The sequence below is a fragment of the Ahaetulla prasina genome, chromosome 10 (genome assembly GCF_028640845.1).
Source record: "Ahaetulla prasina isolate Xishuangbanna chromosome 10, ASM2864084v1, whole genome shotgun sequence".
In the NCBI taxonomy this organism is placed as follows: domain Eukaryota; kingdom Metazoa; phylum Chordata; class Lepidosauria; order Squamata; family Colubridae; genus Ahaetulla; species Ahaetulla prasina.
In genome coordinates this window covers 26,888,297-26,902,627 of record NC_080548.1, presented here as the reverse complement: position 1 = coordinate 26,902,627, position 14,331 = coordinate 26,888,297, and the positions used below count along the sequence as shown (strand labels likewise).

The 14,331-nt window shown below is 47.0% G+C and overlaps 1 protein-coding gene across 1 annotated transcript; it reads left to right on the top strand.

Moving 5' to 3' along the window:
- Positions 1–336: 336 nt before the first annotated feature.
- On the top strand, positions 337–9,819 carry LOC131204588 (phospholipase A2 inhibitor PIP-like). The gene is made up of 5 exons (XM_058195992.1): positions 337–473; positions 1,446–1,568; positions 3,459–3,605; positions 5,587–5,739; positions 8,774–9,819. Exons 1-5 carry the CDS (start codon positions 425–427, stop codon positions 8,980–8,982), a joined length of 681 nt encoding a protein of 226 aa, XP_058051975.1. The 5' UTR covers positions 337–424; the 3' UTR covers positions 8,983–9,819.
- Positions 9,820–14,331: the final 4,512 nt, after the last annotated feature.

The following is a 14,331-nucleotide window of genomic DNA, read 5'->3' as shown; positions in this document are numbered from 1 at the left end:
AGAAAGAAAGAAAAAAGAAAGAAAGAAAAAGAAAGACAGACTGCAGAGTGTTTGTACCCAGCAGTCAGGTTTATCTTATTGTCTATTGATAAAGTCTAAAAAAATTGGATGTGTGGGCTAATCAGTGCAATTGTTTTTATGAGGATGCAAGACTCTTAATTGGCTTTGATGCAAAAAAAGGCATGGCTACCTTTACGGAAAGTTGCTATCTCACCACCGTAGCTTGGCCACAATCCCTTTGTAAGTGGGGGGGGGGGAGGCAGAGGGGAGGGAGAGGCAGGGGTGGAGCAACGATTGGATATCTCCTCTCCCCTTTTTGGCTGCCTTCTCCATAAAGCCAGACTAGCTCTCTCGGAAGCAGAGACTTTTGATGCATTCAACAAGCTTCCCAGCCCAGCTCTGATTTCAGCCAACCACTGTCAACATGGAGGTGTCTTTTGTCATCTGCCTCCTTACGGCATCCCTTACTCTGGGTGAGTAGTACCTTCGTTTTGGGATGATTGATGACTGAAGGGCTCCTCTTCAGGACAATGGGTTCCAACAATCCTTCCAATTGTGCCCGGTGGGGCGGTGGGGGGTGGAAGGAAGGAATTGTCAATGTTCATTAAATTGATTTGAAGTATCTCTCCCCACCCCCACTTAAGATGATCACCTCTTCGTAAATAGATGGTGGCCTTCAGTGACATGTTGAAACAGGACTACCTCTGCCGTTAAAGAGAGCTGAGAGGATTTGCTCCAGTCCAGTGCTTTGTGGGTGTTTCAAACTCTTCGTGTGTGTCTATGCCTGCGTGGAACAGAAGCAAAGTGTGTTGTTGCCTAATTGGCGCCACAAGACTTGCGTTCTTCTTCATACATGGACAGAAGTTCGTGTGGGCTCAGCTGGGCAAACTGTTGAGGTTGGATCGCAAGCATTCACAACTATCTCTGGAGGCGTGGAAAGCTGTGGATGATGTGCTGCTGGATACTTGACAAGGATTTGGACAGGAACCCCCTTCCACACCCCACCCCAACTCAAGAAGCAAACGCGGCAATTCTCATGTTCAGCTTTATTTTATTTTTTTATGTTCTATTGGTTTTAATGTAATTTCTTCAGTGGGAGTCACCCAGAGCTGTACAGAGACAGGCAGCATGCGAGTTTAATAATTTATTATTGTTATTATTCGTTTGGTGGATCGAAGGAGAAGTTTAAACAGGATTTGGCATTTTTTTTAATCCACCTATCAAGTTCTTTCAATGGCCTGAATTGTTGTTGTTGTTGTTGCGGTTATTGTTGTTGTTGTTATGGTTAGTCACACAGGCAGCCAGATTATTACCAGTATCATTTAACTTTGGCAAAGAAAGGAAACAGAAAGGAAAGGAAAGAAGGAAAGAGAAAGGAAAGGCAAGAAGAAAAGAGAAAGGAAAAGCAAATGATTCACTTTTCTTTCTACTCTTGGTTTCTTCAGTTTTTGCAAAGTCCCAGGAATGTACCGTTTGTCAATCAAGTGGAAAGAACTGCCAAGGGAATAAGGAAGTCTGCCCTACTCCGGAAGACAAATGTAGCATCATTTTATTGGAAAAGACTTTAGGTAGGTACAAAACGTCTAAATTCAGCGTGCAGCCAATCAACATGATTCTGAACGGCCTCTTCTACAGACTGGGTTGATTTTATCCTGCAGGGTTAAACCATATACGGAATCAATGTCTTGTGGTTTCATTACTTGGCTTCACAGTTCTGACAAAGAAAAAAAAATGTGTGTGCGTGTCTGTGTCTCTGTGTGTGCCTGTCAGTTAGTATCCTAAACCAGGGGTCTCCAACCTTGGCAACTTTAAGACTTGTGAACTTCAACTCCCAGAATTCCTCAGCCAGCTTTGCTTACTCTTTTGTAATCCCTTCCTCTGCAATCTCTCCACTTTGGTGGGTAAGAGAAACAGACACGTCTGCCTGAGGGATTCTGGGAGGTGAAGTCCACAAGTCTTAAAGTTGCAAGGTTGGAGACCCCTGTCGTAAACAGCTCATTGCTGAGATGGATAGAAACAGTGAAGGCTGTTCAAATGTACTTCAACACACATACATGCTTTTCAAAATCCATGTGATGCTTTTCCTCAGGACTGTGTCTGTGTGTCTGTGTGTTTGTGTATGTGAAGCACAGCTGAGACACACCCACCTCTCAGTGGTCATCCTTCAGCATCCTGTGTGAGTGTCGCCTCCATCAATTGCTGACTTCTTTCCTAGATTGGCTAATCTAATCTGGAGAACAGGGAAGGGAAAACCAGAGAAGGACGACTCCTTCGATTATTATCTTGTTTATTTATTATCTGAGTTTTATTGCCTTTATAATTAACTCAAGGCAGGGAACTTAATTTTTTCCCCAGTGCTGTTGTTATAACTTCAAAATTTTTTTATTTATTTACATTTATATCCCGCCCTTCTCTGAAGACTCAGGGCGGCTTACAGTGTGGTACCTAAACAAAGATTTGAAAGCCGAGGACTAGCTGCATTGTAGGTTCTAGAAGAGGGGTGTAAAACTCAAGGCCATGGGCCGGATCCGGCCCACAGAGTGCTTAGATCTGGCCCATGGGGCGGCCCTGGAATCAGCAAAGGACTGGGCCTTGGTGCTTCTGCCTCTGTGTACAGCCCCTCCCCCCCCGAGCTCCGTTTTTGCTGGCAGAGGGCTATCAAAAGAAATTAAAAAACAAAAGGAGAAATGTTTTCCCTTTTGCATTTGAGCACTCAGGAAGGGACAGGAAAGGGAGAAAGAGAAAGAGGAAAAATGGGAATAGAGCAAAGAAGGAAAAATAAGGAAAGAGGGGAAAGAAGGAGAAAGGAGAATGAAGAGGGAAGGAAAAAGAAGAAAAGGAAGGAAGGAAGGAAGGAAGGAAGATAGGAGGGAAGGAGATTATAATGAGAGTGATGGAGGGTCTCAGGGAAGCCCTACCTTAGCACTTGGCCAACAAGGTGCTCCCGACATGAGTTCCATGTCACGCCCATCATGGCCACGCCTACTGTAGCCATCCGCACCCCCAGCCATGAGGCTCCCCCCCAGCCCTCCGAGGTCAAACACAACCCTGATGTGGCCCACAATGAAATCGAGTTTGACTCCCCCTGTTCTAGAACATGAATAAAATAACTTATGAGGATAATTAACCAGTGGTATGGCTTGCCTTCAGAAATTGTGAGTGCTCCATCACTGGAGGTTTTTTTAAAGAGACTGGACATTCACAAATTGTATAGGTTCTCCTACTTGAGGAGGGGGTTGGATTAGAAGACCTCCAAGTCTTCTAGTTCTATTCTGATTGATATTCTAGCATATCTGGAGGCTAGCAGATGGTGGAAGGTTGGGGCAGAAATCTTGGGACTTTGGAGAAGGACTGGGGATGCTGGAAGTTCATGCTCAAGAGCATTTTTATCTGCCACTCACAGAGATACTGAGCAATTCACCGCTTCAGACACCAACTCTTCTTTTGGAACCCTACAGGGCCACCCAGCCATGCCACCAAGAAGAGCTGCATCCGTCCAGAGGAGTGTAACAAGGGCTTGGCTGTTCTGGACATGGGCAACCAGCAGATCATCAAAGGCCACGTTTCCTGCTGCGAGGACAATCAGTGCACCCATAATTTCAGCTGTACACTTTGGGGCTCTTGTTTTCTCTGATTCTTTGCCATTCTTTCCCCCATTTTCCCCACCTAAAGATAATTTTCCTGCATGAGATCATAGCTCAATTTGTGGGGAGACATTTTGGTGAGATGTAGAGTAGCATGATGGCCACAGGCAGGCCCACCATCTAGGACAAGGGCATTTGAAATTCTTCAAAATCCCAGGCTGAGGTTCCTCTTGATATTTCCATATTGACTCTCATTCAGTAAAAGTTCAGTATTCAGTATCCATTCTAGTAAAAGGGACTCAACTTTATTCAGTGGAGCATGTTAAAAATCTTGGGTAGGCATGGGATTATTGGTGGCACACTGGTCAGAAGGCAGTATTGTAGGCAAACTCTGCACACTGCCAGGAGTTCGATCCAGCCCAGCTCAGGGTTGACTCAGCCTTCCATCCTTTCGAGGTTGGTAAAATGAGGACTCAGATTGTTGGGGGCAATAGGCTGATTCTGCAACTTCTTGCTTTAATCTCACTATTTCTTCCTTTCAAATATTGTGGATCTCCCAGATAACAGGGCAAAGTAGTCAGATTGTGTTTCAATGAATGGGGAGGGCAACTTCTCAGTTGCATGATAGTGCTGATAGGAATAGAGAAAGTGGAGTCCTTGGCGATCTCTGAGCTTGGTGGTTTTCTTGCTTCATTACCAAACTTGGTAGCCAGGTGTCATGTCCCACTCCTCCTCTGATGGCCGGGTCGGGGAAGTCTGTATCAAGCGTGGCCACAAAGCCTCTGCAGCTTTGCCAAAGTTCTGTCAGAGTTCTCAGGGCAGGCAGGAGTCCAAGACGTGACTTCAGCAATCCAAATTAGACTTTGCCTGACTCAAAGAATGCCAGAAAGCAGATCCTTTATATAGGCTATGGGGTGTGGCTCCATGACTCAGCACTTATCCAGGCCTGCCCCTCCCTTCCTTTTTGCTGATGTCGCCGCTCCATTCTCTGGAAGCGTGGATCCGTCCACCCTCCAGCTGCCGGCAATCCCAGCTCGTGACTGGCTTCATGCTCCTAATGTTCACATGCTGTGGGGGAGGGGTTTATTTGCTCGGTCTGTCCGGGCATGGTGCCAGGACTGGGGGCTGGAGGCATGCCAGGCCATTCGTCTTGCTCCATCTGTCCGGGCATGCTGACAGGACTGGGGGCTGGAGGCATGCCAGGCCGTTCCTCTGCACTATCAGTCCCTGGCTGAGATAACAGGAGATGAGAGGGGCCCGGCTGTGGAGAGGGGGGCGGGCGAGGCACAACACCAGGGATGAAAAGCTACCAGTTTGCTCTGGATCGGGCAAACCAATAGTTTGGGACTTTGGGAGAACCGGTAGTAAAAAAAAAGCTACCAGTTCAGGCAAACTGGTATTTAACTGGTTTGTTTGAAGTGGCAGTTTAAAAAGCTGAACCGGTAGTTAGCTACCAGTTCGGGCAAACTGGGAGTTTAAAAAAAGCTACTGGTTCCTCCGAACTGGTATTTCCGACGATCAGCTGTGTAGTGGGATTTATCTTTGCTAGAAAGCAAAAAATCCTGCTTTCTAGCAAAGCTAAATCATGCGCCACAGCTGATTTCCCCCTCGCTGTCCTACTTACCTTCCCAAGCCTCCTTTGGTGCACACTGCACACTCAGCGTACATTTGGTGCGCACTGCACATGCGCATGCAGTGTGCGTTTGGCATGCAGCACGCATACACGGCCAGCGAACTGGTAGCAAACCACTTCGGATTTCACCACTGTTGGTAGCCTTGATGATGTTACCTAGTTTGGTAATGAAATGTCTGCAAGAAAACCACCATGCTCAGAGAGCACCAAGGATCCCACAGTTCAACCCTGAATCACAAATGTTCTCTTCATCGGAACTGAGAAAGTTGCTAAGGGAGGAACGTGCTGGTTTCTGAGTTCCCAACCCTTACCCTGAGGTCATCCCAACCTCCTTTATTATTCTTTTAACTTAAACCTTCTTTCCTGCAGTGCCCGCCAGAAAAATTGTAACTACCAACAACAAAAGATGCCCTGCTTGCTATACTGAGCCAAAGGAACAGAGTGGATGCCAGGAGAAGACGATTAACTGCACTGGAGAGGATGAGATATATTGTGCAGAAGTGTTTCTTCAGAAGAAAGAAGGTAAAACCTATAGATCGGGGTGAAATCAGCAGGTTCTGACAGGTTCTGGAGCAGGGGTCCCCAACCTTTCGGACCTCAGGGACCACTAAATTCATAATTTTAAATCCCACGGACCACTAATATGCTCTGCCTAATGACTGGCTGGGTGGGTGTGGCTAGGTGGTCATGTGACTGGGTGAGCGTGGCTGGGCCAACTCGAGGTCACTTACATCCAGGGGCATCTCATTGGCGTCTACTCACCTCTCCCTTGCCAGTCACTCCTCGCCTGCCCACCCGGAGTCCTTAGGGCCCCAAGAGGAAGCAGTTGTTGGAGCTAAGCAGCCACCATGAGAAAGAGTTGGCGAAACAGCTGGCTTATTTCAAATTGGATCTGACCTAGGAGACTCAGTAGAAGCATCTCACTGAGAACTAGGAGCACAGGCTTTCCAAGCAGAGGGAAGACCTGTGGGAGTGCAAGGCCAGGTACCGGCGCCTGGAGGCTCAGCGGGCTGAGATGGTCAGCCAGTTCCAGGCCATGAGGCAGTCCCTCTGGAACAAGGCGCTCCGGCTCTTCGCCACCAGCACAGCTTGCCTCCAGCCTTTGCCCAAAGCCTTTCACCAGGAGGCTGAAGCAGACTCCAAGTCAAAATTTCTGCCCCCCTCCGACCCACACAAAAAGACCCTGAAAGGGGAGACCCTCTACAGCAACACAAATGTTCATTGAATGTATCTGGCCCAGGGACCATAGTTTGAGGACCCCCGATTTAGCGCAATATTAAAAAATGCAAATAATTTTTCTGTGGACCATCAAAATTTTCTCATGGACCACCAGTTGGTGACCACTGTTCTGGAGAACCGGTAGTGGAACTTTTGAGTAGTTCGGAGAACCGGCAAATGCCACCTCTGGCTGGCCCCAGAGTAGGGTGGGAATGGGGATTTTGCAGTATCCTTCCCCTGGCCAGTCATATGTGGCCAAAACACATATTTGCTAGCTTTTGTTACTATTACTTTCTATTTTTATTTTATTTTTTGCTGCTACCACCTATAGCAATAGGACTTAGACTTGTATACCATTGACAGCAACCTCTTAAGCAGCTTGCAGAGTCAGCATATTGGCCCCAACTATCTGGGTCCTCATTTTACCGACCTCAGAAGGATGGAAGGGCGAGTCAACCTTGAGCCAGTCAGGATCGAACTGCTGGCAGTGGCTCCGAGCAATTGATATAGATAAAGACAAAACTAACCTTCTTCTCAGATGCTCAAACCAAACAGTCTCCTATCTCAACTCTCCCCTTCACCTCTTGTTCTTCAAGGCCGTTCCCATGCATGGGAGGGAGGTCAACATCTGAAAGGAGGGAGGTGTGGCATTACAGTAGAAGCCACACCCATTTATATATGTACATCAAAGAGACAGGGCTTCAGTTGCTAGATTGAACTTGCCATCTTGCAAGGGGATTTTTTTGCTCCTCCCCTGAGATGCTACAGCTCCATGTCATACAATTAAATGAGAGCTGGGAGGGAAAAAAAGTTAGGATTTTTCTATCTAATAATAATGGGTAGTGTTGAGGGTACGTTTTGACCCTTGACGTCCTGTGAGGCCACTGCAAATTTTCAGTGGCTGCTTCCAGTTTTAATTATAGGGACGCTGTCCATGGTACTGAAAGCAAACCAGTATATAGTACGCCGTACGATCAAGCTTTCTGCTGAGCTGAGGTTGGAATGGCCTCTTTGCATTGACTGTTCTTACTCAACACGCCTAACCTAATTATCAAATTAACCCATTTTTCTGGTTCTGCACAACCCACTCAGCCATTAGCAATAGCAATAGCACTTAGACTTATATACCGCTTCATAGTGGTTTTACAGCCCTCTCTAAGTGGTTTACAGAGTCAACCTATTTCCCCCAACAATCTGGGTCCTCATTTTACTCACCTTGGAAGAATGGAAGGCTGAGTCAACCTTGAGCCTGGAGAGATTTGAACTGCGAACTGCAGTTGAAGTAGCCTGCAGTACTGCACTCTAACCACTGCGCCACCTCGGCTTTTTAGCTAAACAAACAGTGTGGATTCAAATATGTTATGTCACCAAATTGCCAATGCAGTCCAAATATAATCTCCTAAACAATTCAACTATAACCATGCTTGGCCTATTATGTATAAGTACTCCTTGATTTACAATTGGTTGCTTAATGACCGTGCAAAGTTATGATGGACCTCCCTGGAGCTATGCATGACTCGATTTCGAAGTACTGATGGACACCTTTCTACAATCATGGGATATCTTGGGCACTTGGCAACTGGCCTGTATAACCAAGATTTGCTAGTTTCCAGGGATAACTTCCAGTTGCTGGCAAAAAATATCCATTGGGTATAGTTGGCTCATTTAACAATAACGCCGTTCATTAATGACTGTCACAAAAAACTCATCGAATTGGGCATAGTCACATCGTGATCCACTTAATAAGCAGTATGACTTACTACTGCAATTCTGGGCTCAATATGGTCATAGGTCAAAGGACTACCTATACCTACTAATCTTCCTCTGATGAAGTCTATTGTGTCAACCCAGGAGTGCTTTTCAGCAGGTTCTGACAGGTTCTGGAGAACCAGTAGCATAAATTTTGAGTAGTCTGGAGAACCATCAAATACCACCTCTGGCTGGCCCCAGAGTGGGGAGGGAATGGAGATTTTGCAGTATCCTTCCCCTGGAGTGGGGTGGGAATGGGGATTTTGCAGTATCCTTCCCCTGGAGTGGGGTGGGAATGGGGATTTTGCAGTATCGTTGCCCTGGGGTGGGGTGGGAATGGAGATTTTGCAGTATCCTTCCCCTGCTATGCCCACCAAGCCACACCCACAGAACCAGTATTAAAAAAAAATTGAATTCAACCACTTTGTCAACCCTTATTGGGGAATGCAGTTCCATGCCCTCTTTTGGGGAAGATGTATGCTGAAAGCAGAAGGAAGTTTCCTCTGGGTCCTAGTTTCTCTCTCCCACATTGCCCCAAGCCAGCTAGCTCCCAGGTGTTAACAGCTATCTCCTCCCATTCTCTTCGCAGGAGGGAAAAATACGACCACCACCATGAAAGGATGCGCCAATAAAGCTTTCTGTGAGAAGATGGAGATATCAGCCATTGTTACCCCATTTACTTTACTCCCCAATAGCAATTGTAAGAACACCACCGGGGCAGTCGACACCACAACTGGATCGTTTGGACTCTTCCTCTCGGCCCAGGCTGGGCTCTTGTTGGTGACCATCTTTTCTTGATATGTCCCCAGCATTAAAACTCAGATCTTGCTTGTGAATTCTTCCCCCTCTCCACTGCTTATCCCTCTTTGGCTTCACGCAGGTCCTCACCTTTCAGGAAAATCCAGAGCTTTCCTTGTCTGCGCTTCGAGGATTGATTCCCAATTATTTGCTCTGCTGGGATGCAGGAAATCCAGGGCCAACATCAACCAATATATTTCAAGAGGGTTGATTGGCAGCAGCTAAAGCTCTTTCTAGTAATGCTCCTCCTCTTCTTAGCTCTGTTACCAGTTGACCTGCCCACCTTGAACAAGCGAGCTGTGAAAGTTGCAGGGCGCCTTCGCTTTGTCGTCCCATCCAGCAGGGTTGAAAATGGACACCAAGGAAGTCAAGGAAATGGGTAGTGAGAAGAATGAAAAAAAAAAGTGGGGTGATCTGTCCAAAAGATAGGCCTTCTGAGGGCCTAATGCCAAAATTTGCCTCTAATCCCAGATGGGGCTTCTAAGGGTTGAGAACAGAATGGAGGGATAGTGCTGCTAGTTACTCAGAGATGGGATTAATTTACCTTCCCATCCGGTTCACTTTGCTCGTCTGCAGTAGGCGCACATTACATCTGGACGGGTGGGTGGAGCTTTCCGCAGTCGCCGCTACAGGTTTGCCCTAACTGGAGGGAACCGGCTGAATCCCACCAATGTAGTTACTGGACACTGAAGAGAGTTCGCTGCGGCATCATCATTGTCACACTTCGTGGAAACCATTGTATTGTCAACTCTGAAGCTGGCCTGTTTGAGGCCATCTTGGAGGCTTCACTGCTGCCACAACAGCGATGAGGGATAGAGGGGGGGGGGAATAGAGATACAGTATTTGGGGTTTTGTAGTCAAAACAGAATAGTTTTCCCCTGAGAACCAAGGACATTCCCACAGGTGGCTGAGGAGAGGAGGAGTGAAGTTTCCAAGCAACCAGACAGAGCCTTGGTTGGATCATGTGATGGATTGTTTGGGAAAGTGTGTGTGTGGGGGGGGGGGAACTTTTACTTTTAATTAGGTGAAAACCACAGGAACCTTCAAGTCGGTTTTCACCAGATTGTGTCAATATGATATGTCCAATAAACTTGTTCTTAGAGGAACCTGCTTGCCTCAGAGTTCTTTTTGCTGTGGGTGTATTACTTGGAACTCTGACACGTATGTCCTTGACCGGCATTTATGGTGTGAGGTAAAAATAGTCAAAGTGTTGGTTACGGTAGTGATCATCCATGTTTAAAGGACCAGGACTTTGATCATGCTGCTGTAATCTGTAAACCCTGGTGTTGTGTGCATTGTGCTGGACTGTAAAGTGGTCAGCTTCTGGGCTAAAGTGTACATGTGAACCAAACCCCATTTGTATATATATATATTTAAATTTCCAATCGTTTATAAATCGCCCTAATCTGACCACCTCTAGAGCAGGGGTCTCCAACCTTGGTCCCTTTAAGACTTGTGGACTTCAACTCCTAGAATACTGGCTGAGGGACTCTAAGAGTTGAAGTCCACAAGTCTTAAAGGGACCAAGGTTGGAGACCCCTGCTCTAGACCAGTGGTCACCAACTGGTGGTCCATGGACCACTGGTGGTCCGCGAGAAAATTTTGGTGGTCCACAGAAAAATTATTTGCATTTTTATAGTGCACTAAATCAGGGGTCCTCAAACTACGGCCCCTGGGACAGATATGTGCAATGAATGTTTGTGTTGCTGCAAAGAGTGTCCCCCTTCGGTGTCTTTTTGTATGGATCGGAGTGGGGCAGAAATTCCGACTTGGGGTCTGCTTCAGCCTCCTGGTGAAAGGCTTTGGGCAAAGGCTAGAGGGAAGTGCCGCTGGTGGCGAAGAGCTGGTGGGCCTTGTTCCAGTGGGACTGCATCATAACCTGGAACTGACTGATCATCTCAGCTTGCTGAGCCTCCAGGTGCCGGTATCTGGCCTTGCACTCCCACAGGTCCTCCCTCTGCTTGGAAAGCCTATTCTCCTAGTCCTCAGTGAGGTGCTTCTGCTGAGCCTCCTTCTCGGTCAGATCCAATTTGAACTGAGCTGTTTTGCCAAGTCTTTCTCATGGTGGCTGCTTAGCTCCAATAACTGCTTCCTCTTGGGGCCCTAAGGAGCCCGGGCGGGCAGGCGAGGAGTGACAGGCAGGGGAGGGGTGAGTAGACACCAATAAGATGCCCCTGGATGTAAGTGACCTCGAGTTGGCTCAGACACACTCACCCAGTCACATGATCACCTAGCCACACCCATCCAGCCAGTCATTAGGCAGAGCATATTAGTGGTCCGTGGGGTTTAAAATTATGAATTTAGTGGTCCCTGAGGTCCGAAAGGTTGGGGACCCCTGCTTTGGAGAATAGGTTGACCGCCCCCCTCTTCTCTCTGGCAGCCCCTGTTCATGATCCCAATCCTGTTTCCAAAGCTGGATGCATTTCCACTACAATTTTTGGTGTTTTCCACAAACAAATCCAACCCTCCCAATATTTCCAATTTTTTTTTTTTTGCATGAAGGACCGTTCATGTCATGCTTCATATAACTTTGAAGCATGGGTTGTGTAGTTCTAAAGATGAGCTTAGAACTGTCGGGCCAACGATGACGCATTGTATATTGGGGACATTTTTGAGAAATTTGAATTTGCAAAGCACATAATTAAAAACAAAATTTAAGTGGCTGGATGTAGAGCCGCATGAAGCAGCAGCATTCTCTGACAGATAAACATGTATTACTCAACAAAACAGCAAAAAATATTTTTTGATGGAAGTCATCAAAAATAACAGGAAAAAAAAAGAGGTACTACCATCTTCCCCATTTTATTGCTCTTTTTAACGAAAATCAAGAGATTCTTTTACTATTTTTAGAGTGGCATTTCCTCTCCCTTCCCATCCAATATGCTATTTTGAAATTCTGCAGGATTCTGCAGATTTGTGGTTGGTTTTTTTTTCTCCCATTGGTACAATTAAAGCAATACTTCCAGTACTCAGAGGCCCCGGCAGCACTTAAAAAGATTAGCAATATTTATGCGCAACATAATATTTCCTGCCTTCGCCAGTCCTGTTCCATAATTCTCATTTGTGCCCTGCAGGGGAAAAAAAAGATCCTTTTATACAAGGGATCCTCAACTTACGACCGCAACTGAGCCCAACATTTCTGTTGCTAAGCAAGAGACACTTGTTAAACGAGCTTTGACCCATTTTACAACCCTTTCTTGCCACCGTTGTTAAGTGAATCACTGCGGTTATGAAGGTAGTGACACGGTCGTTAAGTGAATCTGGCTTCCCCGATGACTTTGCTTGTCAGAAGGTCATCAGAGGGCATTACGTAATACCTGGACGCTGCAACCGTCTGGTGGCTCAACAGACTAATGCAGTCTGTTATTAACAGCAGCTGCTTGCAATTACTGCAGGTTCAAGTCCCACCAGGCCCAAGGTTGACTCAGCCTTCCATCCTTTATAAGGTAGGTAAAATGAGGACCCAGATTGTTGGGGGGCAATAAGTTGACTTTGTCTATAATATACAAATGGATGAAGACTATTGCTTGACATAGTGTAAGCCGCCCTGAGTCTTCGGAGAAGGGCGGGATATAAATGCAAATAAAAAAAAAAGTGAGTCAGCTATCAAATGTCCGAATTTTGATCGCATGAATCAAATGGTTGTAAATGCGACTGAAGTGAGCAGTCGTAAGTAACTGAAGGAGGTGAACATTTTTAACCAGGGGTGGGTTCTACTTACCTTTACTACCGGTTTGCAATGGGACCATTGTTGTGTCTTGCCCGCTTTCACAACAGCGGGGGTCTTCTTATCTGCTTCCGAACACTGAAGAATGTCCTAGTATGCCTCCCGGCCCCAGCTCTGGCTCCATGCCCAGACAGGCTGAGGAGGAAGAAGTACCTCCAGCCCCCAGCTCTGGCTCCATGCCCACGCAAACAGAGCAACTAGACCCCTCCCCCTCCTCCACAGCATGTGAGCCTGAGGGAGGTCTATTACCAACAGCTGCCGACTGGAGTGACCCTCGCGTCAGAAGACTGGATAGGCGGAGGCAACAGAAGGAAGGGAGGGGCAGGCCTGGATAAGTGCTGAGTTATGGAGCCACACCCCATGGCCTATATAAAGGATCTGCTTTCTGGCACTCTCTGAGTCAGGCAAAGTCTAAACATATCTTGCTGAAGTCACTTTCTGGTCTCCTGCCTGCTCTGAGGACTTTGCTAGGACTTTGGCAGAGCTGCAGAGGCACGCCTGATTCGGATTTCCCTGACCCAGCCGTCAGCAGAGGAGTGGGACACGACAACTATGCGCAGAAGCTTCCTGATGACATCGGAGTCGCTGGGCGGAGCCTCCCACTGGTTTTACTACCGGTTTGCAAGAACTGGTCCGGACCGGGGGCAACCCACCATATTTCTAACGCTCCTTCCTCCTCCTGTTTTCCCCACAACAACAACCCTGTGAGGTGGACAGAGAGAGAGGGACTGGCACAAAGTCACCCAGATGGCTTCCATGCCTAAATCACGATTCGAACTCAGAATGTCCTGGTGATTGGCCCCTCCTGCAGCAGGGGTGGGTTCTACTTATCTTTACTACCAGTTCGCGTTGTGCCCGCGCGAGCATGCGCAGATCGCTTTTGATGACGTTCGTGTCAGTGGGCGGAGCCTCCCGCCGGTTTTACTACGGGCCTAGTAACTTTTACTACCTGCCTAGAACCAGTCCGAACCGGGGGCAACCCACCACTGTCCTCCAGCAGGCTTTCATGCCTAAGGTGGGACTAGTTCTCAGTGTTTAGGTCTCGCTGGGTCTGGGTCTGGCCCTGCCAGGACTGAATATCAGCAAAAGGGCTTCTGAAGCGAAAATCTCAGATGACAGGATTTGCTCACCGAGGACTAGTCACTTGGAGTCAGAATTGGCTTGAATAGGCCTCTCCAGAGCATCCAGTCTCTTGACACGGCAACCTATCAATTCATCGTTGTTTTGCGAAAATATATTTTAAGAAAAGCTTTAAAGAGAGAAATTGAAATTTTAAGAGAACAAACAATGGTTTGGTACGATGTACAATCTTCATTGTTTCTGAAGTGTAGAATCCCATCTTCCATAATTCATCTGGACTCAGCTATGTGGCAGATGACATAAAGCAGGAGTTGACCAAACTCTGTTTAGAATCACCTTTTATTGTTAAGGAATATCTTGTGAAGAGTGGGACCAAGTTTTGTCGTGTCCCACTCCCACTCCGACGCATGAGTCAAGGAAGTCCGTAACAGACTTGGCAACGAAGCCTTTGCAACTTGCCAAGTTCCTTCGAGGTTTATCAGGGCAGGCAGGAGTCCAAGTTGTGACTTCAGCGATAGAGTCCGATATCAGCAAACTAGCTA

Bases quoted from the DNA above. Each gene is read 5' to 3' on its own strand.
- LOC131204588 (XM_058195992.1), top strand. From the start codon at position 425: ATGGAGGTGTCTTTTGTCATCTGCCTCCTTACGGCATCCCTTACTCTG. The intron at 474-1,445 runs GTGAGTAGTACC...TGGTTTCTTCAG, and splicing joins TACGGCATCCCTTACTCTGG to TTTTTGCAAAGTCCCAGGAA. The intron at 5,740-8,773 runs GTAAAACCTATA...TTCTCTTCGCAG, and splicing joins GTTTCTTCAGAAGAAAGAAG to GAGGGAAAAATACGACCACC.